Source organism: Lithobates pipiens, unplaced genomic scaffold, assembly GCF_037356315.1.
Source record: "Lithobates pipiens isolate NorthernLeopardFrog02 unplaced genomic scaffold, aLitPip1_a1.2 Scaffold_23, whole genome shotgun sequence".
Taxonomy (NCBI): Eukaryota; Metazoa; Chordata; class Amphibia; order Anura; family Ranidae; genus Lithobates; species Lithobates pipiens.
The window spans coordinates 51,737,470-51,760,077 of NW_027507785.1; the positions used below are offsets into that span (position 1 = coordinate 51,737,470).

At 43.9% G+C, this 22,608-nt stretch overlaps 1 protein-coding gene across 1 annotated transcript in view; it reads left to right on the forward strand.

Moving 5' to 3' along the window:
* The window catches only part of PLXND1 (plexin D1), a gene marked incomplete in the record, with an annotated part of 185,350 nt that overhangs the window by 38,118 nt on the left and 124,624 nt on the right, over positions 1 to 22,608 (forward strand). The window contains 1 exon segment of the mRNA XM_077451599.1: positions 21,555 to 21,731. Within this exon segment, the coding sequence (XP_077307725.1) occupies positions 21,555 to 21,731 (177 nt within the window).

Here is a 22,608-nt window from a genome sequence, read left to right on the forward strand (position 1 = left end):
GATCGTTGGGAAGAATTACCTCCTTACAGATAGCTAAAAAGATCAATGTGTCAGTGGGAACTTATCTGAGAGGCAGAAATTGACCATTGCTCAAGGAACCCCTAGCAACTTCTGAAGGAACCCTAGTTGAGAAACCCTGGGATAGACTCTGGAAAGCCACGTAGTGCTTGGACTTTAAGAGAAGGGGTAGACCCCCCATAAAGCCAAGTACTGCTTGGACCCTAGAAGAGGGGGTTATACGCCCCAAAAGCCAAGTACTGTTTGGACTTTAAAAGGATGGGATAGACCCCTGAAAACCAAGTACTGTTTGGACCTTAGAAGAAGGCATAGACCCCAAAAGTCAAGTACTGCTTAGAACTTAGAAGAAGGGGGTACACCCCTGAAAGCCGAATACTGCTTGGACCATAGAATAAAGCATAGACCCCCCAAAAGTCAAATACTGCTTGGACTTTAGAAGAAGGGGTTAGACACCCAAAAGCCAAGTGCTGTTTAAACTTTAGAAGCAGTAGTAGACCCCTAAAGTCAAGTATGACTTGGACCTTGGGAGAAGAAGGTAGCCAAGTACTGTTTGGACCTTACAAGAAGAAAGTATTCCACAAGTCTAAGCCCTTGTACACACAGTCGGACATTCTGACAACCAAATCTGTTGGATTTTGTCTGACGGATTTTGTCCGAAACTGTTGCATACACACGGTCGGACAAATTTGTCGGAAAATCCGATTGTACATAACGTGATGACGTTATTTCGTTACGACGGGACTACGTTCAGGCTAGTAGCCAATAGCTTTGGTCTAGGAATTTGATCTGAGCATGCATGGCACTTTGTCCATCGGAGTAGGCTACACATGATCGGAGTATGTCCGATCGGAGCATTTTGTCAGAAAGTTTTACCGGCAAGTTGGAAAACTTGGTCCGAAGGAAACAGTCCGATGGAGACCACACACAGTTGGATTATCGGTCCGATAGGACACATTCCGTCGGAATCTCCGACCGTGTGTACAAGGGCTAACACTGTTTTGACCCTTAGATGAAGAGAGTAAACCCCTGAAAGCAGGGGCTGACTGGCAACTTTGGGCCCAGGAGGCAAGTACAACCCAGAGGCCCATGGTGCAGTGATCTGGTCCCCACTGCCTCTTTCCTGCCTCCTCCCGATCCCCATCCAAGACTGAAGCTCTGCTCCAGGTACTCTCTGCTCACCGGTGGGTCATGATGGACAGCGCCTGCTGCACTGACTCTGGATTCCTGAACTGGCCGGCAGGGGGCTGCAGGGGGGAGCCAGGTGGCTTCGTCCTGTGCTCTGCCCTCATCCCACACTCGGTAGAACACTGGCAGGGACTTTTTACTTGTCTTCACCAGGAAGCCTTCAGGCATGTCTGCGGCAGAAGTGGTATGGCCTTTTTACGGGCATCAGAGTGGCCTGGGGGGGGGGATTGGGGCACTTGTCCCCCTGGCCCCCCAGCCCAGTCCACCCCCTGAAAGTCAAGTACTGCCTGGACCTTACTAGAAGAAATAGACCCCCAAAAGCCAGGTACTGCTTGGTCCTTTTAAGAAGATGGTAGACCCCTGAATGCCAAGTACTGTTGAACTTTAGAAGAAAGGGAGTAGACCCCTGAAAACCAGGTAATACTTGGACCTTAGAAGAAGAGGGTAGACTCACAAAAGCCAAGTACTGCTTGGACCTTAGAAGAAGGGGATAGACCTCTGAAAGTTAAGTATGCTTGGACCTTAGAAGAAGAGGGTAGACTCACAAAAGCCAAGTACTGCTTGGACCTTAGAAGAAGGGGATAGACCTCTGAAAGTTAAGCATGCTTGGACCTTAGAAGAAGGGGGTAGACCCCAGAAAGCCAAGTATATGTGGACCTTAGAAGCAGGGAGTAGATCCTTAAACGCATGTGCTGAAAATGTAACTTAGTGCAAATGTAAGAAGCATTATGGAAAGTACTCAACTGTGTTGTTGATCCCAAAAGCATCTAATTGTCTTAGGGAATTAAGAAGGAAGTACTGTATTTTTTCCCCATCAAAGCAAATTGTTCCATGCTATGTAAAGTTTTTTTTGCTTTCTTCTGGACCAACTCTAGATTTCAGGTTCTGTACATGCAGACTTTTCAATTTATTATTCCTTTTTCTGTTGGTTGAACTCAATGGACTTGTGTCTTTTTCAGCCTATGAAACACCTGAGCTTCCAGAGAAACACAGAAAGCTGAGACTGGTTTTCTTCACCAGTTGGCATTGGTGGCTGCCTTGTGTGTTATCTATAGCGACTCTCATATACAAAAGTAACTCTATTCAGCAGCGCAGTCTGCATGTCTCATATATTGTAGAATATAGATACAGAATAGTCGATGGTGCATCATAAAGTGTCATTGTTCCTGGGTCCCCAGCCAGTGCCAGAAGCTCCTGGCGGTGTTTATAAGCCACAATTGATGGTCTGGCATCTCCTCTGTGTGTATGCGTTACTGGCAGGGTCTGCGCACAGCTGCGGCCTGCGAGGACGAGGAGGGGGTGTATATACCGCTGCGAGCCTCTGAACTCCTGATAGATTCACACAACTGGAAACATCTGTGGCTGGAATCCTGGAGAGCGCGGGGTGTGTGTGCGGCCCATTGGCATATTGATATATCCAGCCAGACTGATGCGGTGGAAATTCCTTCTCTCCTCCTGTACCCGAGTTTAGGAAGTCAGGGATAAGCTCTGTCTGAGCTTCTCCTGGAAAAATAATGACACCTGACAAGATGAATCCCCATCCCCCCATGTGTTCTAACCAACACCGGTGTCTGTGGAACTACAAGGCCCAGCATGCTTGTACTTCACCGAAACATTAAAGGGGGGGGGTTAAAGGTTTCAGAGGGCTTTTGATTAAGATCAGCATAATTTAAGAGTGAACTCCAAGCAGAAAGCCAAATGCACCAATAAACAACATATATGGTAGTTGTATTACCTACCATAGGATTTATAATTTTATCCATTCAGTCCTGAGATTTGCACAGCTGTGCCGCGCTGTACAGTTCTGTCTGGCAGGGCAGGAGATCTGACAGCTATAATTTTCAAAAGATGAAGCTGGAAACAGCAGCCTCTATATTTCTCCTTGCACTGATTTATTTCCACCTGGAGCAACCATCCAAGCGGACATAGGGTTGGGAAAATTAGAGGGCCCCTCGCAGGCAAGCTTCGCTCACCACGCTTCGGGCTCGGCCTCGCTGCTCTCGGCAAAGAAAGCACAGTGGACCTGTGCTTTCTTTGGGAGAATGACTGTTGAACCCTCCTAGATAGGTGCTAGGTTAGATAAATTGAGTTCTTTAGCTCTCCTCTAATCATCGGAGTTGGTCTGCTTTGGGTTTCACTGGCTGTTGGTTTGACTGCTTCCCCCTGCCTTCTGGATAGTTCTGGAAAGTAGTGGGCTGGGGCAAGCAAATCAGCAGCTGAATATTTATGTTGTCCCAGCCAATTCCCGGAGGACAGTGCCCTAATGGCGGCTGGAAGTGAGCATAGGGGAAAGGAAAGGGATCATCGCTCCAGGTGGAAATGTGGGTATAGAACTCTCCTTGGAACTGGAACACAAGGTGCCGGTGTCCTATCATATATGGTCCCCCATCGGATAGTGTCCGCTGTGTACTGTGCATGCGCAGTACACAGCACACGCAGATTCCGAAAATAGCCAAGGATAAACGGCGCCTGCGCCGTGAGTCCAGGTTCTATCCCCACCATCCAAGTGGACATAGAGTAGGAATATAAAAGAGCCGAGCGCAGCGAGGCCGAGCCCGAAGCGTGGCGAGCAAAGCTCGCCCACGAGGGGCCCTCTAATTTTCCCAACCCTATGTCCGCTTGGATGGTGGGGCTACCACATCCACTCACGGCGCAGGCGCTGTTCATCTTCGGAGATTTTCCGAAGCTTCTTCTGCCCCGTACTGTGCATGCGCAGTACGGGGCGGACACTATATGATTGCAGGACACTATCTGCCAGAACACCGGCTAAGCATATAGCAACATGAGGCAAAGTAAGGAAGAAGAAAGAAAGAAAGGAAGTTCTGGACAGCCGCACTCTGGAATATAGCCTTTATTTGTAAAAAGTGGAAGTGAGCATAAATAGTCTGAAGCCTGTAGCTGCCCCGTTCTTGTTCAGGAGAAGAAGATCCCAGCCCGAGGGGCTGCTGCCCTTCTGGGCGGCCCAGCTCTGCCTTTCATTTGATCACAGAGGCCCCAGCTCTGCTAGTTTGAGGGCCTATTCTACTGAACTTTGCTGGAGCTGACTTGGGGATTTCCTTTTGGCCATCTGGTTTGAAGAGTTCACAGGAGAAATGTCTGGATGACATTGGAAGGAGGCATCCAACTATACAGAGACATTTCTGAGTACAGACCAGTGTGTGAGATCCCAGTGATTGTGTACTGCTGCTGCTGTTCTTCTTACATCAGTCAGCTTGTTCTTAAAAGTGGACATTGCTCATGGTGTCCCCGTGTAGCTCAGCCCATCATTTGCTAATGCAAGAACTGTGCTAAGAATCTTTAAGAGGAAGATAGATTTCCTTAAGTTACTACCTAATGTTACTGGAGTATTCCACAGTGACCCTATACCCATCCACGTTCAAGTTTAAAAAAAACATAAAAAAAAGGATACCCCTAGACCAGGGGTCTCCAAACTTCGTAAACAAAGGGCCAGTTTTCTGTCCTTCAGACCTTAAAGGGGCTGGACCTTGGTCATCGGAAGTAGAAAATGTTCTAGCGCCAATGGGAGTAAACAATGCCCCATCGTTGGTGTCATTCGGAGGAAGTTTGCCCCATCCTTGGTGTTGTTGGTAGGACTCCTGCCCCATCGTTGGTGTCATTTGGAGGAAGTTTGCCCCATCCTTTGTGTTGTTGGTAGGACTCCTGCCCCATCGTTGGTGTCATTGGTAGGAATTGGGCCAAATCGTTGGGGTGAATGGGAGGAATTATGCCCCATCGCTGGTGTCAATGGATGAAATATTGCCCCAAGGGCTGGATAAAAGCAAGCAAGGTCCATATCTGGTCACAGTTTGGAGACCACTGCCCTAGACTAATCATTGAGCCAGAAAAGTGACTGAGACTATGTGCCTGGCTGCTAGTGGACTGATTTGGGAAAGGACCACAGGACCAAATCAGCGGGCTCTTTCAGGGGTGAACGCTACATGATGAACCGCTAAGAATTTATACTTCTTTTCTTACACATCTCCATCAGAGGTTGTCAAAAATTCACAAGATCACAGGAGACCCTCCCTGTTTCCCACAGTGCAGCAGTCTATACCTAACCAGTCACTTACCAGACCCAAATGTAAGGGGATGGATGAGAAGATGGACACATAGATCAATCCAGTTTGGGTGTTAGAATGACAGTGCTAGAAGGGTAACTCAGGGAAAGGTTTATGTGTATTGTCATTCAACAACTTAAAACATCACGACACTAAATTATTCCACAACCTAAGAGGTTCAAAAGGCAGAGGTGTCAGCATTTAAGGACATCGTGGTGACACCAATTTTTCCCACCACCTGAGAGTTAGATGTTAAACATGGAATTGTCCTACCCCATAACAGAATATTATGACGCCAAATTATTCCACAACCCGAGAGTTAGCCCTTGTACACACGGTCGGATATTCCGATGGACAATGTCCGATAGGACCGTGTTGTCAGATAATCCGACAGTGTGTGGGCTCCATCGGATTGTTTCCATCGGAGTATCCGACGGACCAAGTTTTCCAGCTGGGCTATAAAATTTTCCGACAACATGATCCAATCGGACTTTGTGTGTAGAGAATTCCGATCGGACAAAGTGCCACGCATGCTCAGATCAAATTCCTAGACCAAAGCTATTGGCTACTAGCCTGAACGTAGTCCCACCGTAACGAAATTACGTCATAACATTCTGAACAATCGGATTTTCCGACAACTTTGTCCGACCGTGTGTATGCAACAGTTTCGGACTAAATCCATCGGACAAAATTCAACGGATTTGGTTGTCAGAATGTCCGACCGTGTGTACAAGGGCTTAGATGTGACATGTGGAATGGTCGTCTAGTATGTTAAAGTACCACAGTGACACCAAGCTATATCATCAACTGAGAGTTAAATTCAAAAGCCTGAATTTTTGCTGTTTTAGAACATCATGGTGGCATCAAATGAATCCACAACCTGAGAGTTCGGTGTGACACATGGAATTGTCCTTCGCCATCTCAGAATATCATGACACCAAGTTCACAAGGCAGAATTTTCCTTCTGCATTTCAGGACATCATGATGTCATGGATGTAGCACCCACTTGGGTTTAGGTAAGGTTGTTAGGTAAATTTAGTTTGGTTCCAATCAGTGGAGCAGGGTTTGATTGGTTAGGGCTGCTCTGCTACTTCCCCCAATCCCTGGGTAAGTGTGCCCAGAAGGTGGGCGGAGATCCCATAAAAAGTTGGGCCTGATTAGCACGTGGGGATTGCAGCATGCTAGAGTAAGACCCAACAAAGGACATCCCAGGTATCCAGGGGTCAGGGGAGAACTCCCAGGAGGAGAGCCAGGAAGGAAGCTGTGGAACAAGGCCTAAGTTGTCCAAGAGGCTGAGTCAGTCTTCATCTTCCTCCCAGGGAAAGAGCCTGGAAGGATGTCAGAGGCAACCAATGATCCAGTGCTGCAAAATTGACTACACGTTTTTTTTTTTAAAGTGGACAAGTGCAGTCAGAAATGTAATAGTGCTCAACCTGTTCAGAATTCTTCAGTTTCAGGGTATACCATGCTCCCTGTCCCCATCAGAGTTCATTGTTCCCTAATAAGAACACACAAACCCATAGACTGCCTCTTGAGCCAGAGAGAGAGACATGCAGGTAGGTTAATTGGCTTCTGTCCAAAATTGACCCTTCTATATGAATGGGGACCTTGGATTGTGGGCTCCTTGAGGGTAGGGATCGATGTGAGTGTGCAATATACAGGGATAGGGACAATTGTAGACACTCAGGTTTAACTGGATGGACTGGTGTCTTTATTCAACCTTACTAAGTATGAAACTATGAAACTGCCAGAAATGCTGGGTGCGCGCTAAGGGGAGGAAATAGGCCCAAACTCCCAGTACTCTAGAGGGTACTCTACACGGAACTATTCTAGAACATGAGAGTTAGATGTGACACATGGTATTGTCCTTCAGCATCTTAAAATATCACAATGACACCAAGTTATTCCACAAGTTAGGTTCATCAGGCGGACATATTGACATTTTAGGACATCCTGGTGACGGTAAAGCATTCTACAACATGAGAGTTACATGTCATTGTCCGTCACCATCTCAGAATAACACGATGGCGCCAAGTTTTTCCACAAACTGTGAGGTGCTACCTAGAATTGTCCTTCACCATCGCAGAATACCATGACACTCAGTTTTAACACCATCTTAGCCCTTGTACACACGGTCGGGCATTCCGACAACCAAATCCGTGGGATTTTGTCCGAAACTGTTGCATACACACGGTCGGACAAAGTTGTCGGAAAATCCGACGTGATTTCGTTACGACGGGACTACGTTCACGCTAGTAGCCAATAGCTTTGGTGTAGGAATTTGATCTGAGCATGCGTGGCACTTAGTCCGATCGGAATTCTCTACACATGATCGGAGTATGTCCGATCGGAGCATTTTGTCGGAAAATTTTACCAACAAGTTGGAAAACTTGGTCCGTCAGATACTCCAACGGAAACAGTCCGATGGAGACCACACACAGTCGGAATATCCGACAAAACGGTCCGATCGGACACATTCTGTCGGAATCGCCGACCGTGTGTACAAGGGCTAAGAGAAAGTTGAGACCCATGAAATTCTCCTTTAATATCATGACGCCAAGTTATTCAAGAACCTGAAAAGTAGATGTGAGACATGCAATTATCCTTTACTATCTCAGAATAGTATGATGACACTAAGTTATTTGCTCAACCTGAGAGGTCCAAAAGGCAGAATCAACATTTTGGGACATCACATCACAGCGATCCCAAACTATTCCAGATCATGAGAGTCGGACGTGACACATGGAATTGTCCTTCACCATCTCAGAATATCATGGTGACACCAAGTAATTCCACAACCTGAGAGTTGGGTGTACCGACCTTAAAGCGGGAGTCCGCCGGGACTCCGCGTTTTTTTTTTTTTTTTAAAAGCCAGCAGCTACAAATACTGCAGCTGCTGACTTTTAAAATCGTGACACTTACCTGTCCAGCGCGCCCGCGATGTCGGCACCCGAAGCCGATCTCTAGATCGTCTGTCGTGTGCTGCCGCCGCCATCTTGGGTATGGGAATCAGGAAATGGAGCCTTTCGGCTTCATTTCCCGGTTCCCTACTGCGCATGCGCGAATCGCGCTGCGCAATAAGGACGGTCCCCGCTGCCTCTGGGATCTGTGTGTTTCCCAGCAGGCAGCGGGGCACTTGCGGAAAGGGACGGGCACTTGCGGAAAGGGGCGTAATCTACGCCCCTTTCCACAGAGAGCTATCCCGGAAGTGGGTGCAGAATACCTGTACTGTACAGGTATCTGCACCCCCCTCCCCCCTGAAAGGTGCCAATTGTGGCGCCGGAGGGGGGGAGGGTTCCGATGAGTGGAGGTCCACTTTAGGGTGGACCTCCACTTTAATTATACTTCAGCACCTCAGAACTTCATGATGATGAAATTATTCCACAACCTACAAGTTACTGTAGATGTGACAGCCTTTACTGTCCGCCAGGAGCCAAGAACATCAATATGATACCAAACTATTCAACCACCTGACCTTATTCTAGTGGTATGTGCTGAGCTAGTATGGGAGTATGGGTTGGCACATCATAATTAGTATAAACTTTGCATCCCACAATGAAAATATCTTAAAATATTCACAAGTCATAAATGGAAAAAAAAATGATGCCAATGCCAATCTATTGGTTTCCTTTTGCAGTGTGTCTTTTTTCTTCAGGACAACACGTGTTCGTTAATGAGCTGAATCTTGTGTTCCTTTTAAAATTCCATTCTGCCGCAGTCTCCAAAATGTACCCAACCCCAACCGTACAAGGCTCCAGGGCATTAGAAAATGTTTGCTGAAGGGGAGGCAAAGTAGCACTCATTGTTTGCTATAGCTGTCACAAAACATTTAACAAATTGTAATTTTTGCATAAGTTTGGTGACCCCGATCTGTGACGGTGGACCCTGCATTGAATGTTCGGAGATTTGGGAATTTGGCTGCATAACAGCAAAGGAATTTTCTAAATTTAGGCGGATTGCTTCCCATGGCCGGGAAGAGAAAGGAGGAGCGGGGGGGGGTCGGCATCCTGATTACAGAAATGCATTATGGATTAGGAAGAAGAGCTCCATATCTTACTACAGAGAGGACATATCAGATGTTATAAAAGAGTGTCTAACCATCTGTACATTCGCACGGAGGGCAGAAATAATAGTGAATGTACTGTAAGCAAGCTCTTTTACTGTAAAGCTTTTTGAAAGTCATTTTCTATTGCGACATTTGCATTTTTGTCTCCTTGCTGTTCCATATTTTCACATTGAGGTTTGTCTACTGTCAGTGCAGCCAACACCCTTGCTGTACAATTTTTGAGGTTGACGTACAGTATCTTACAAAAGTGAGTACACCCCTCACATGTTTTTTATTATATCTCTTCATGTGACAACACTGAAGAAATGACACTTGTCTACAATGTAAAGTAGTGAGTGTACAGCTTGTATAACAGTGTCAATTTTCTGTCCCCTCAAAATAACTCAACACACAGCCATTAATGTCTAAACCGCTGGCAACAAAAGTGAGTACACCCCTAAGTGAAAAAGTCCAAACTGGGCCCAAAGTGTCAATATTTTGTGTGGTCGCCATTATTGTCCAGCACTGCCTTAACCCTCTTGGGCATGGAGTTCACCAGAGCTGCACAGGTTGTCACTGGAGTCCTCTTCCAGTCCTCCATGATGACATTACGGAGCTGGTGCGTGTTAGAGAATTTGCCCTCCTCCACCTTCCGTTTGAGGATGCCCCACAGATGCTCAATAGGGTTTAGGTCTGGAGACATGCTTGGCCAGTCCATCACCTTTACCCTCTACTTCTTTAGCATGGCAGTGGTGGTCTTGGAGATGTGTTTGGGGTCGTTATCATGTTATAGATATATACTGTATATCTAAACCCATGAACAAAATGGAAGCACAGTGGCTAAGTGGTTAGAACTTCGGCCTAGCAGTCTAAGGTCGTTGGTCCAAATCCTAACCACGGCACTACCTGAACAAGGTTTGCATGTTCTTCCCGTGCCTGCGTGGGTTTCCTCCAGGTATTCTGGTAAATGGCTCCTTTGTAAATTGTCCCTAGTATGCATGAATGGGATGTTAGATATCCACAAGATTTAGGAGTGTGTCTATTGGGAATGTTTGACCATTCTTCCAGAAGCGCATTTGTGAGGTCAGTCACTGATGTTGGACTAGAAGGAATGGCTCGCAGTCTCATCCCAAAGGTGTTCTGTCGGGTTGAGGTCAGGACTCTGTGGAGGACAGTAAAATTCCTCCACCCCAAACTCACTCATCCATGTCTTTTTAGACATTTCTTTGTGCACTGGTCCAAATCATTTGGTGGAGGGGGGGGGGGATTATGGTGTGGGGGTTGTTTTTCAGGGGTTGGGCTTGGCCTCTTATTTCCCTGTGAAGGGAACTCTTAAGGTGTCAGCATACCAAGACATTTTGGGCAATTTCATGCTCCCAACTTTGAGGGAACAGTTTGGGGATGGCCCCTTCCTATCCCAACATGACTGCGCACCAGTGCACAAAGCAAGGTCCATAAAGACATGGATGAGCGAGTTTGGGGTAGAGAAACTTGACTGGCCTTCACCTCAACCTGATAGAACAACTTTGGGATGAATTGGAGCTGAGACTGTGAGCCAGGCCTTCTCATCCAAGATCAATGCCTGACCTCACACATGTGCTTCTTGAAGAATGGTCAAACATAGACACATTCCTAAACCTTGTAGACGGCCTTTCCAGAAGAGTTGAAGCTGTTATAGGTAGGTGCAAAAGGTGGGCCAACTCAATATTGAACCCTATAGACTAAGACTGGGATGCCATTAAAGTTCATGTGCGTGTAAAGGCAGGCGTCCCAATACTTATGGTAATATAGTGTATATACCGGGGCTGTTTCTGTGAGTTCAGTTGCGAATTTGACACTTAAATCACACCTGACCTGGACTAAAAGATGCACAGGGCCCTTTTTCCATGTGCATCGGCCTGCATATATGTGAATCGGCTCCATTGAAAGCCAATCTGGTTTACATGTTGTGCGATTCGCATCCGATTCGCATATATGTGAACCGAGCATTAGGGCGACAATGCCACGCTCCCTGAGACACAGTAAAGTGAGTGAGCGTCGTCAGCCTAATACAGGAAGTGGGTTACTGGCAGGATCACTAGATGAAAAAAAAAAAAAAAAAAGCAAAACGTCTGAAAAAGAAAACAAATTCAGCAACAAATGCATATAGAAAAAATTCAGACATGTTTGGAATCCATCCTGGGTGCCAACCATGACTCCCTCAATAGATACATTGGAGGAAAAAATGTACCTACTGAGGACAATGGAATTTGTTATTTGCAGGATCACTAGTTGAAAATAAAGAGGAAATGAGCCTGAAATTTTTTTTAAATCTATACCGGCGTAGATACTATAGTGTTAACAGTCACCCTCAGTAGACAGAATTGGTTGATTTACTAATAAAGAACAAGAATGTTCTCTAAAACTATGTTGACGTCAATTACCAAAAACATACATATGGGAATTTAAAGAAATAATTGCAATGTACGTCTTTAGTAAATTGACCCCTTGGACTTTTGTTCAGGGCAAACCACCAAAGCGCAATCACTGCGTTGCAGTATTAATATATTTGTAGAAATAAGTGCACTGAAAAAATATATCTATGCTCTATATATATATATATATAGCTTCTTTTCAGCGGGAACGCGCGCGCGCGCGGGGGGGGGGGGGGGTCACACAGTTCCGGCACCTCCAGAACTGAATGTATGTAAAGGGGTGAAGGGGGTGCTGTGGTTTGTTGGAGGATCTATTGATGATGGCTGCTGGGAAATCTATTATTGCTGGAGGGGATCTATTTTTGTGAAGGAAGGGGGGGTCTGTTGTTGCTAGGAAGTTCTTTCTTTTGCTCGTGAGGGGTCTATTGTTGCTGGGGTGGGTCTTATGTTGCTGGGAGGTCAGTGGTTGCTGGGAGGGATCTACTGTTGAACAAGGGGTCTTTGCTGCTTGCTGCTGAAGGGTCTATTGATGCTGGCTACTGGGAAATCTATTGCTGCTGGGGAGAATCTATTGTTTCTGGTGGGGGATCTATTGTTCTGTGGGGGTGTGTCTTTATTTGCAGGGGAGTCAGTCGTTGCTGGGAGGGATCTACTGTTGAGGGAGGGGTCTTTGTTGCTGGCTGCTGAAGCGTCTATTCATGCTGGCTACTTGGAAATCTATTGTTGCTGGGGAGGATTTAGTGTTGCTGGTGGGGGATATATTGTTCTGGGGGGGTGGGTCTTTTGTTTCAGGGGGTCAATCGGTTCTGGGAGGGATCTACTGTTGAGGGAGGAGTCTAATGTTGCTGTCTGCTTAAGGGTCTATTGATGCTGGCTGTTGGTAGTCCATTGTTGCTGGGGGTGGATCTATTGTCGCTGGGGTGTCCATTGTTGCTAGATCTATTTTATTGTCTTTTTCTTGTTATCATTAACAAAATCCATACAAAATTCTTAGGACCAAAAAATGATACTTGGCTCTGTTTCCTCTGAAGGGGGTGGTACTGGGAGGTGGGTAAGGGGTAGAACCAAGGAACGGTGCTCGGAGGTGGGTAGGGGGTGGAGTCAAGGAGTGATTTAGAAGGGAGGAGTTTCTGTACCCATTCTCCGTGAAAAAAAGCTAATATATATATATATATATATATATATATATATATATATATATATATATATATATATATATATATATATGATGTATTTTGCTGAAAATAGTAATTACACCATGATAAATATATATATATATATATATATATAGATATATATATATATCTATATATATATATATATATCCATCTATCTATCTCTCCCTCTCTCTCTCTCTCTCTCTCTCTCTCTCTCTCTCTCTCTCTCTCTCTCTCTGTATATATATATATATAAATAATAATATATATATATTATAATATAATTATATATATATATATATATATATAGATATATATATATATATAGATATATAGATATAGATATATATAGATATAGATATATATAGATATATATATATCCATCTCTCTCTCTCTCTCTCTCTCTCTCTCTCTCTCTCTCTCTCTCTCTCTCTCTCTCTCTCTCTCTAAAAAAATAAAAATAATATATTTATAATATAGATATAATATATATATATTTATTTATATATATATATTTTATATATATATATATATATATATATATATATATATATATATATATATATTTATTTCTTTTATATATATATATATATATATATATATATATATATATATATATATATATATATTATTATTATTATTTTATTTTTTTTATCATGGTGTAATCACTATTTTCAGCAAGATACATTCAAGAATTTGCACTTTAAGTATATCTCCCTGACTTTGTCAGTGTACCAACGGGGCCCTTCTAACCTGCAGCAAAGTAAGCAACCAATTAAATTCTCTCTTGATGTTCTAATTTGCTCTAATAAAAAATACCAGCCAAATTCTGATTGGCTGCAGTGGGGGCTCACATCCTCTAATTCTATAATCCTGGTTTTTATGTATGCGCAAACATCCCCCAACCGCTATGTGTACGTGTATTTCATCAAACGTCTCCTCTCCAGACATGCAGATTTATGCTGGGGGTGACAGAGCGTGTTGTACAACAGTTGTATCGAATAAAGCAGCGGAATAAAAAAAATAGAATTGGAATTACGTGCGCAGCCATGGTAATACAAGCTTTGCCAACTTGCTGGATTCATCAACGAAGACATATTAAAAACATATGCTATCGTAACTGCGTAAGAAGCAGAGCGCCATAAAGGACGGCTCCAGCCAAACAGCTAAATAAACATTCGAAACAGAAATGTTGGAACCGGATTACCTGTCTAAGGATTTGATAATTAAGGATTATTATCTGGGGATCCCGCCACCCTTTCTATTCTGCAATGGTTACATTGTAGGGTGACAACGCTTTGGAGACCTGTTGCTGGTGTGCCACTACCGTGCCTCCCATCTCACTATTAGATAACTAATACCTGCTGTGCAATTCGTACCCCTAACCCGTCATCTTCAGAGCAGGTCATCACATTCAATGCCTAAATTAAGATGAACATATGGCCACTTTTTTTTTTTCTTTAGTTTCGGATAGAGTAGGGGAGGTTTATAATCCCCGACAGTCTGGTTTTTGTTCCAATGCACCGGAAAAATCCCCCTATACCAAAACTATCTGCACCGCTAGAGAGGAAACCAAATACTGTATTATCTAAAGGATAATGCACTTTATTAGGACAATGATGTTCTCAGATAGATCATAGATATTCATATAGCACATCATGAGAAACACTTAAAATGTTCCTCAAACTCTAAATCCATTAGTCTGCTGATAAGATAACTGGTAGGGCTTCCGAGTGGCTCAATGTGAGTCCTGTGCTGGAAAGATCTGGGTCACTATGCATTACGGATTATAAAGATCTACTGTACCTTATACTAAACCAGCCCTTCTCAACAAGGAATCTGCAGACCACTAGGGGACCTCTATAGAGGTTACGAGGGGTTCCTTTAGTAGTGAGCAATGATGGATTGATCTCCTGCCTGATGGTGTCCAGCTCTACCACCACTCCGCAGGGCCAGATAGATGGGACCAGAGGAAACTCTCCTGTGGTTTCTCTAGGAAGTACCCACTGGAACCAATGATCATCATTTTAGGGGTCCTTAAGGGGAACACACTTCCCACTGACCACCAATATAAGGCACTTTTTTTCCCCATTAACGACCAATATAAGGAGCATTATTTCGACTGATGACCAATGTAAGGAACATTCCTCCCACTGACCACCAATGTAAGGAGCATTCTTCCCACTGACCACCAATGTAAGGAGCATTTTCCCACTGACCACCAGTGTAAGGGACATTTTTCCCAATGACCACCAATTTAAGTGCCATTCTAACCATTGACAACCAATAGAAGGAACATTCTTCCCACTAACCACCACTGTAAAGAACATTCTTCCCACAGACCAGCTACTGCAAGTAAGGGGCATTTTTCCCAATGACCACCAATGTAAGGAGCATTCTTTCTATTGACCACCATTGTAAGGAGCATTCTTTCCACTGGCCACCAGTGTAAGGAGCATTGTAACCACTAACCACCATTGTAAGAAGCATTGTAACCACTAACCACCATTGTAAGAAGCATTCTTCCCATTGACCACCAATATAAGAAGCATCATAACCACTAACCACCAATGTAAAGAGTGTTCTTCTCATTGAACACCAGTGCAAGAGGCATTCTTTCCAGTGACCACTGTTTGATCTTGATCCTTACCAATCAGATTCAACCTTCCAAGACAAATCAATAGAACAATGGACAGGGTAGACTGGGGCTCAGATTGCCAAATCAGTGGAATAGAGCAAACTGGGGCTCATATTGCTGGATCAATGGAATGGGTCAATATTGCCAAATCTGTAGGACAGGGCAAACTGGGGCTCACATTGCCAAATCAATAGAAAGGGTGGACTGGGGCTCACATTGCTGAATCAATAGAAAGGGTGGACTGGGGCTCACATTGCTGAATCAATAGAACTGGGTGAACTGAGACTCATGTTGCCAAATCAGTAGAACAGGGCAACTGGGGCTCACATTGCCAAATCAATGGAATGGGGCAAACTGGGGATTATATTACCGGATCGATGGAATGGGTCAAACTGTGGTTACATTGCCAAATCAATAGAAAGGGTGGACTGGGGCTCACGCTGCTGAATCAATGGAATGGGGCAAACTGGGGCTCATATTGTTGGATCAATGGAATGGGTCCAACTGGGGCTTACTTTGCCAAATCAATAGAAAGGGTGTACTGGGGCTCACGTTCTGAATCAGTGGAATGGGGCAAACTGGGGCTCATATTGTTGGATCAATGGAATGGGTCCAACTGGGGCTTACTTTGCCAAATCAATAGAAAGGGTGTACTGGGGCTCACGTTCTGAATCAGTGGAATGGGGCAAACGGGCTCACATTGCCAAATCGATGGAATGGGGCAAACTGGGGTTCACATTGCCAGATCAATAGACCACCAATTCTGAATCAGTGGAATGGGGCAAACTGGGGCTCATATTGTTGGATCAATGGAATGGGTCCAACTGGGGCTTACTTTGCCAAATCAATAGAAAGGGTGTACTGGGGCTCACGTTCTGAATCAGTGGAATGGGGCAAACTGGGGCTCATATTGTTGGATCAATGGAATGGGTCCAACTGGAGCTTACTTTGCCAAATCAATAGAAAGGGTGTACTGGGGCTCACGTTCTGAATCAGTGGAATGGGGCAAACGGGCTCACATTGCCAAATTGATGGAATGGGGCAAACTGGGATCCACATTGCCAGATCAATAGAAAAGGTGGACTGGGGCTCACGTTGCTGAATCAATGGAACCCAGTGAACTAAGGGCTCATATTCCCAAATCCGTAGGACAGGGAAAACTGGGACTCACATTGCCAAATCAATGGAATAGAGTAAACTGGGGCTCGCATTGCGAAATTAATATTTTGGGGTAAACTGGGGCTCACAATGCTGAATAAATGGGACAGGGCAGACTGGGGCTCAGTTTTCCAAATCAATGGGACGTGGCGGACTGGGGCTCACATTGCCCAGTCAATGACATGGGGTGGACTGAGGCACTCCAGCAGAATCTGTTCCCGTATTTATCACTGGATTTTATTTCCAATTTTAGCTGAAAAGTTCAATTTTAACTCTACTTCCCCAAATCAGCTTTATAAGCTAAGTATACTTCTAGTCTATGATTCACAAGACCAGCTGAACAGAGTTTCACTCCTGTGGCAGTAAAGCACAGTTCACCTTTATGGATTTTAGCCGTGTATCTGTATATCGGGGGGGGGGTCGGCTTTAAAAATCAGGAATTAAAGTAAATATTTTTATGTGACAATCTCGTTTATTGTCTACCGAGAGGAGATGTGAATTTGCAGCGCGCGGGACATGCGGTTCTTGTATTGTGTGTGACATCGTAGAGCAGGGAGGCCGCTCCTCTGCCCAAAACTATTTTTATATAAAGTTTTATGTTTGTGTCCCAGCTGAAGGGGGAGGGGTGTTTGCAGCGGATGGGTGGCGGTGGTGGTGGTGAATAGGGGGTTGCATTGGCCTTGATCCAAATCAGATTTTGCACCAATTATTCCAGCGACTCCAGACAGAAACAATTAGCACATGACGGTTCAACTCCACAGCAAGAGCTTTAAAGGGACAGTAACATTTGCTTTTTCCTTATTTTATGTGTTACATTAAAAAAATAAATGTAATAAAAGTAACATATTGTGACGCAGGGTCTTGTTTACATGAGCAAATGAGGCAACCAGCAGGTTAGAGGGACCCATCACCAGACTCCCTAACAGCCCTGTATTCTGGGGGCATTGCCCGCTGTGCCCTGTATAGATCCCTCTTCTTTTCTCTTTTGGTATGACAGAGCCCTTCCTATGTAGAGATTTCACAGAGAAGAATGGATCCCCAGAATCCAGGACTGTGAAGGGGGTCTTGTGGTCATTTTAACAAATAAGGGAGGAAGGGGTCTGGGCCAACCCATTTATTAAAATGGAGCTAAACACGAGTGGCAGAAAGTATGCAAATTTTAATAATTCACTTTCTGTTCTTTCATATTCATTAGGCAACACCTGGCTCCATGCTGAACCCAAATGTCTGCTTATGGCGTTGGCTCTGTGCTTAAGCATTCAACTAAATATTGTTCCCCATTGAGGAGCAGTTGACGCATAGAGGCTGAAAAGACATACGATTCTCTCTTAGATCTTTCACCCATGTGTGCTTAGAGAATTAAGAAGACTTATGCACATTTGCTCAGCATTCTATCTTGCATTTTTCACTCATGTGTGCTTAGATAATTAAGAACACGTATGCACATTTGCTCAGCATTCTATCTTACATATTTCACCCACGCGTGCTTAGAGAATTAAGAACACCTATACACATTTTCTCAGCATTCTTTATTACATATTTCATCTTTCATCCATGTGTGCTGAGAGAATTAGGAACACGTATGCACATTTGCTCAGCATTCTATCTTACATATTTCACCCACGCGTGCTTAGAGAATTAAGAACACCTATACACATTTTCTCAGCATTCTTTATTACATATTTCATCTTTCATCCATGTGTGCTGAGAGAATTAGGAACACGTATGCACATTTGCTCAGCATTCTATCTTGCATCTTTCACCCATGTGTGCTTAGAGAATTAGGAACACTTATGCACATTTGCTCAACATTCTATCTTACATACTTCCCCCATGTGTGCTTAGGGAATTAAGAACACTTATGCACATTTGCTCAGCATTCTTTCTTACATGTTTCACCCATGTGTGCTTAGAGAATTAAGAACACTTATGCACATTTGCTTAGCAGCCTGGTTATTCGTGTTAGTGGCCATGTTAATCTACAGAAGGCGTCACATTCATCTGTTTTCCTCTGTGGTGTTTATGGACAGGAAGAGAGAAGTGAAGGATTTTAACCATTCTTCTAGCTCAGGTTTTAAATCTGACCTCCAGCCTTCCCTTCAGTTGTACCGGCTCCTCTCCTGAACTGAAATGGCTTACTCTGATCTCACCACACACTGTGAGCCTCTCACAAAGTGCATTCGAAGCTACAGCAAGTCAGAGCCCATTCCATTTTCTGCATCTGACTATCCTGACTATCCCTGGCCCGCCCCTTTCATTATTGTTTTTAAGTTCTTTCAATGACGGAGGCTCAGCATCACATGTGGGTGTTACCTAGGGTGCAGGGTTGCCAACCCTCAGTAAATTTACTGGCAGTTTGTAAAAATCTGTGACTTTTACAACTGTCCGTAAATACCAGGGACTGATAATTTATCATGCTGTGTTGACTTTTGTAAGTGTAGACCAGGCAAATTACTTGTCAGTGTTTCCATATCATGTTTATACTGTTTAAATATTGATTGTCTTAGTTTTTAATAGAAGTTCTGTCATTTTTCAGGTTTTCAGTAAAAAAAATGTGTTTTCCGTCAGTAAATGTTCCATATTTTGTCAGTAAAAGAATGTCGCAGGAGGTTGGCAACTGTGCTAGGGTGCTGTGCATGCATCAGACATCAAGGCATTTAAAAATTTGCATAACCCCTCCCATGTGCCAGCCCACTGCTGTCATCAGGGCTGATAAACTCTTAGAAGGAGTACTGAGGCCGCTATGTTTAGCACCGTGCCGGCCCCGCCCACCAGCTATGATCTGCCTGCATTGCGGAGAATCACATAGACCCAGTGATGACATCACAAGGTCTAAAATAAGGAATGTAATACATTTTAGATTTATTTTTTGTTTTTTTTAATGTTATGATGGAGAAAGGAAGAACCAGGGAAAATATAAGCACTTTAAACTTCAGTTCTAAAATTCAGTTCTAATATTTCCTGAAACTGTTTCAAGTTTTCGTTCAAATGTTTACCTAAACAAAAAAAAACGTTTATTTAATTTTCATTTACTGGCAATACATTTGCAATTCTTACAGAGAAACTCCTACCCAAGTTTTATTTTTTTTTATTTTTTTGAGAGAAAATTAAAAATTTAAAGTGGTAGTTTTTTTTGGGGGGGGGGGGGGGGGAACACAATTTTAAAGCAGTAGTAAATGGCTGGACGAGTTTTATGTTTTTTGTTTTTTTTTTGGGGGGGGGGGGGGGACAAAATTTTAAAGCAGTAGTTTTTCTGACCTGCAAGGTAATATCATAATGTGCTAGTATGCATCGCATACTAGCACATAACGTGAAACTTACCTGAAAATGAAGCCCTCCATCGAAGCACTGTCACCGCTGAAGGCCGCTTCCATCTTCAACCATCTTCCTTCCGGGTCCGCGGACTCCGGCTCTCTGACTGGCCGGAGCCGCAATGATGTCACTCCCGTGCATGTGCAGGGGAGCTACCATTTATGGCACAGGACTCTGAAGGAACGTGCGCATGCTCGGAGGACATCATCAGCTGCATATACAGTAAATATCTCCTAAACAGTGCACGTTTAGGAGATATTTACAGTACCTATAAGTAAGCCTTATTATAGATTTACCTATTGGTACAAGTCAGAGATGGGAGTTTACTCCCACTTTAAAGTAATTTCAAACAATATTCATCAGGTCATCAAATGCATTAAGAATTTTTTTTTGAAATATCGTTGCGAATATTTCGTTCCATATTTTACTAGTGTATGGCCAGATTGACCCCTTTCCAGATTCAAGTCCAGTTGGGGTCCCTCCCCCTCACTTCCTGTCCCGATGCACTTTGTCACTGGGACAAAAAGTTAGAAGAATTCCAAAATGTGTGATCAGAACAATAAGTAAGGGTAAAAAAACACTTGGGGGAGAACCTCTGGGGGAATCTAGGTTGGAGAAGGACCTGGGGGGTCCTAGTAGATGATAGGCTCAGCAATGCCAAGCTGCTGCTAACAAAGCCAACAGAATATTGGCATTAAAAAGGGGATCAACTCCAGAGATAAAACGATAATTCTCCCGCTCTACAAGACTCTGGTCCGGCCGCACCTGGAGTATGCTGTCCAGTTCTGGGCACCAGTCCTCAGGAAGGATGTACTGGAAATGGAGCGAGTACAAAGAAGGGCAACTAAGCTAATAAAGGGTCTGGAGGATATTAGTTATGAGGAAAGGTTGCGAGCATTGAACTTATTCTCTCTGGACAAAAGGTGCTTGAGAGGGGATATGATTTCAATTTATAAATCCCGAATTGGGGACCCCACAATAGGGATAAAACTTTTTCACGGAAGAGAGTTTAATAAGACACGTGGCCAAAACATTTTGAAGAAAAGAGGTTTAACCTTAAACTACGTAGAGGGTTCTTTACAGTAAGAGCGGTAAGGATGCGGAATTCCCTTCCACAAGTGGTGGTCTCAGCGGGGGGGCATTGATAGTTTCAAGAAACTATTAGATAAGCACCTGAACGCCCACAACATACAGGGATATACAATGTAATACTGACATATAATCACACAAATAGGTTGGACTTGATGGGCTTGTGTCTTTTTTCGACCTCACCTACTATGTAACTATGTAACTATGATGGTGTGTCATTTCTTTATTAGCTTCTCAACCTGTGCTAGCTCTGGTGGTTTGGTAGTCACAGGTGGAGTGCCCCTTTAATGGAGTCAGATGTTGCTCTCCCCTGCGTCCAGCCATCACGTTTTCGGGAAAGGGGCAGCGGTAGATTTGGCTCCATTAAATGGAGGGAGATGAGGATGTCAGCGTTGTAAGAAAGGACATGTTGTGTGGGTTGAACGCCCTGGGCTCTGTGACCGCATTCCCTCAGCTTACACTGATCTTCATTCTTCTCAGCTGCAGGAAGAACAGTTGGATTGTGGGGCCGCGCATCTCCAGCACCCGCTCACCATCAATCGGCCTCTGTCTGCCACCCCGCTCTTCAAGGCTCCCGGACTGACCTCGGTGGCGGTGGCCAACGTTAGCGGCTACACGGTGGCCTTCCTCGGCACGGCGGGTGGACAGCTTCTGAAGGTAACATAAATTAATTTGAAGATGATGTGAAATTAAGTTAATTTATTTTTTTGCCTTCCAAATGTTTGATAAAGTAGAGAGCAGCGGCCAAATGCAAAGCGCTGGCTCGTTGGACGGTGGAGACCATCACCGGGCAGACATTTGGCAGTGGTCAGGTGTACTGCCTTCCATCGGGGGCCCCCAGCCACGGCCATCCACATGGTCCTTCATGTGTTTTTGTGGTTTCGGTGACCAAAAAATTTATATTCTAGGCCAGTTGTCGAATAGCAAATAAAAAAATAAAAAAATATTTAGCATATACAATGGCAACACAAGTTATATTTGAAATTAATTTAGTTGAATGTTATTAAAAAAATATATTAAAAATGATTATTATTATTATTATTATTATTATTATTATTATACAGGTTTTATATAGCGCAGCACTTCGCAAAATAAAGGCAGACATTACAGTTACATTACAATTTGGTACAAGAGGAATCAGAGAGCCCCGCTCGCTAGAGCTTACAATCTAAAAAGGAAGGGTCAATTGATACAAAAGGTAATAGCTGTGGGCAGAGGTGGCCCTAGGCTTTGTGAGGCCTTAGGCAAAGCTGAGACATGAGGCCCCATTCACATCCATAACTGGAAAAATAATTCAAGCGATAAAAAAATAACTGTATAAATTGCATATATTAAGAGTTTTAAATTCTATGAACTATGAGTTCACCATTTTATAGAATTCTCTCTAACCAATTCTTCTTTAATCAAATATATATATATTACATATAAATTATATATTACACGCCTATTTCTCCATTTACATGAAGGTCAAGTTAATATAACCCATCCAGCACAGAGTTCCCCCCATATATCAGAAGGTCATTAACAATGTATT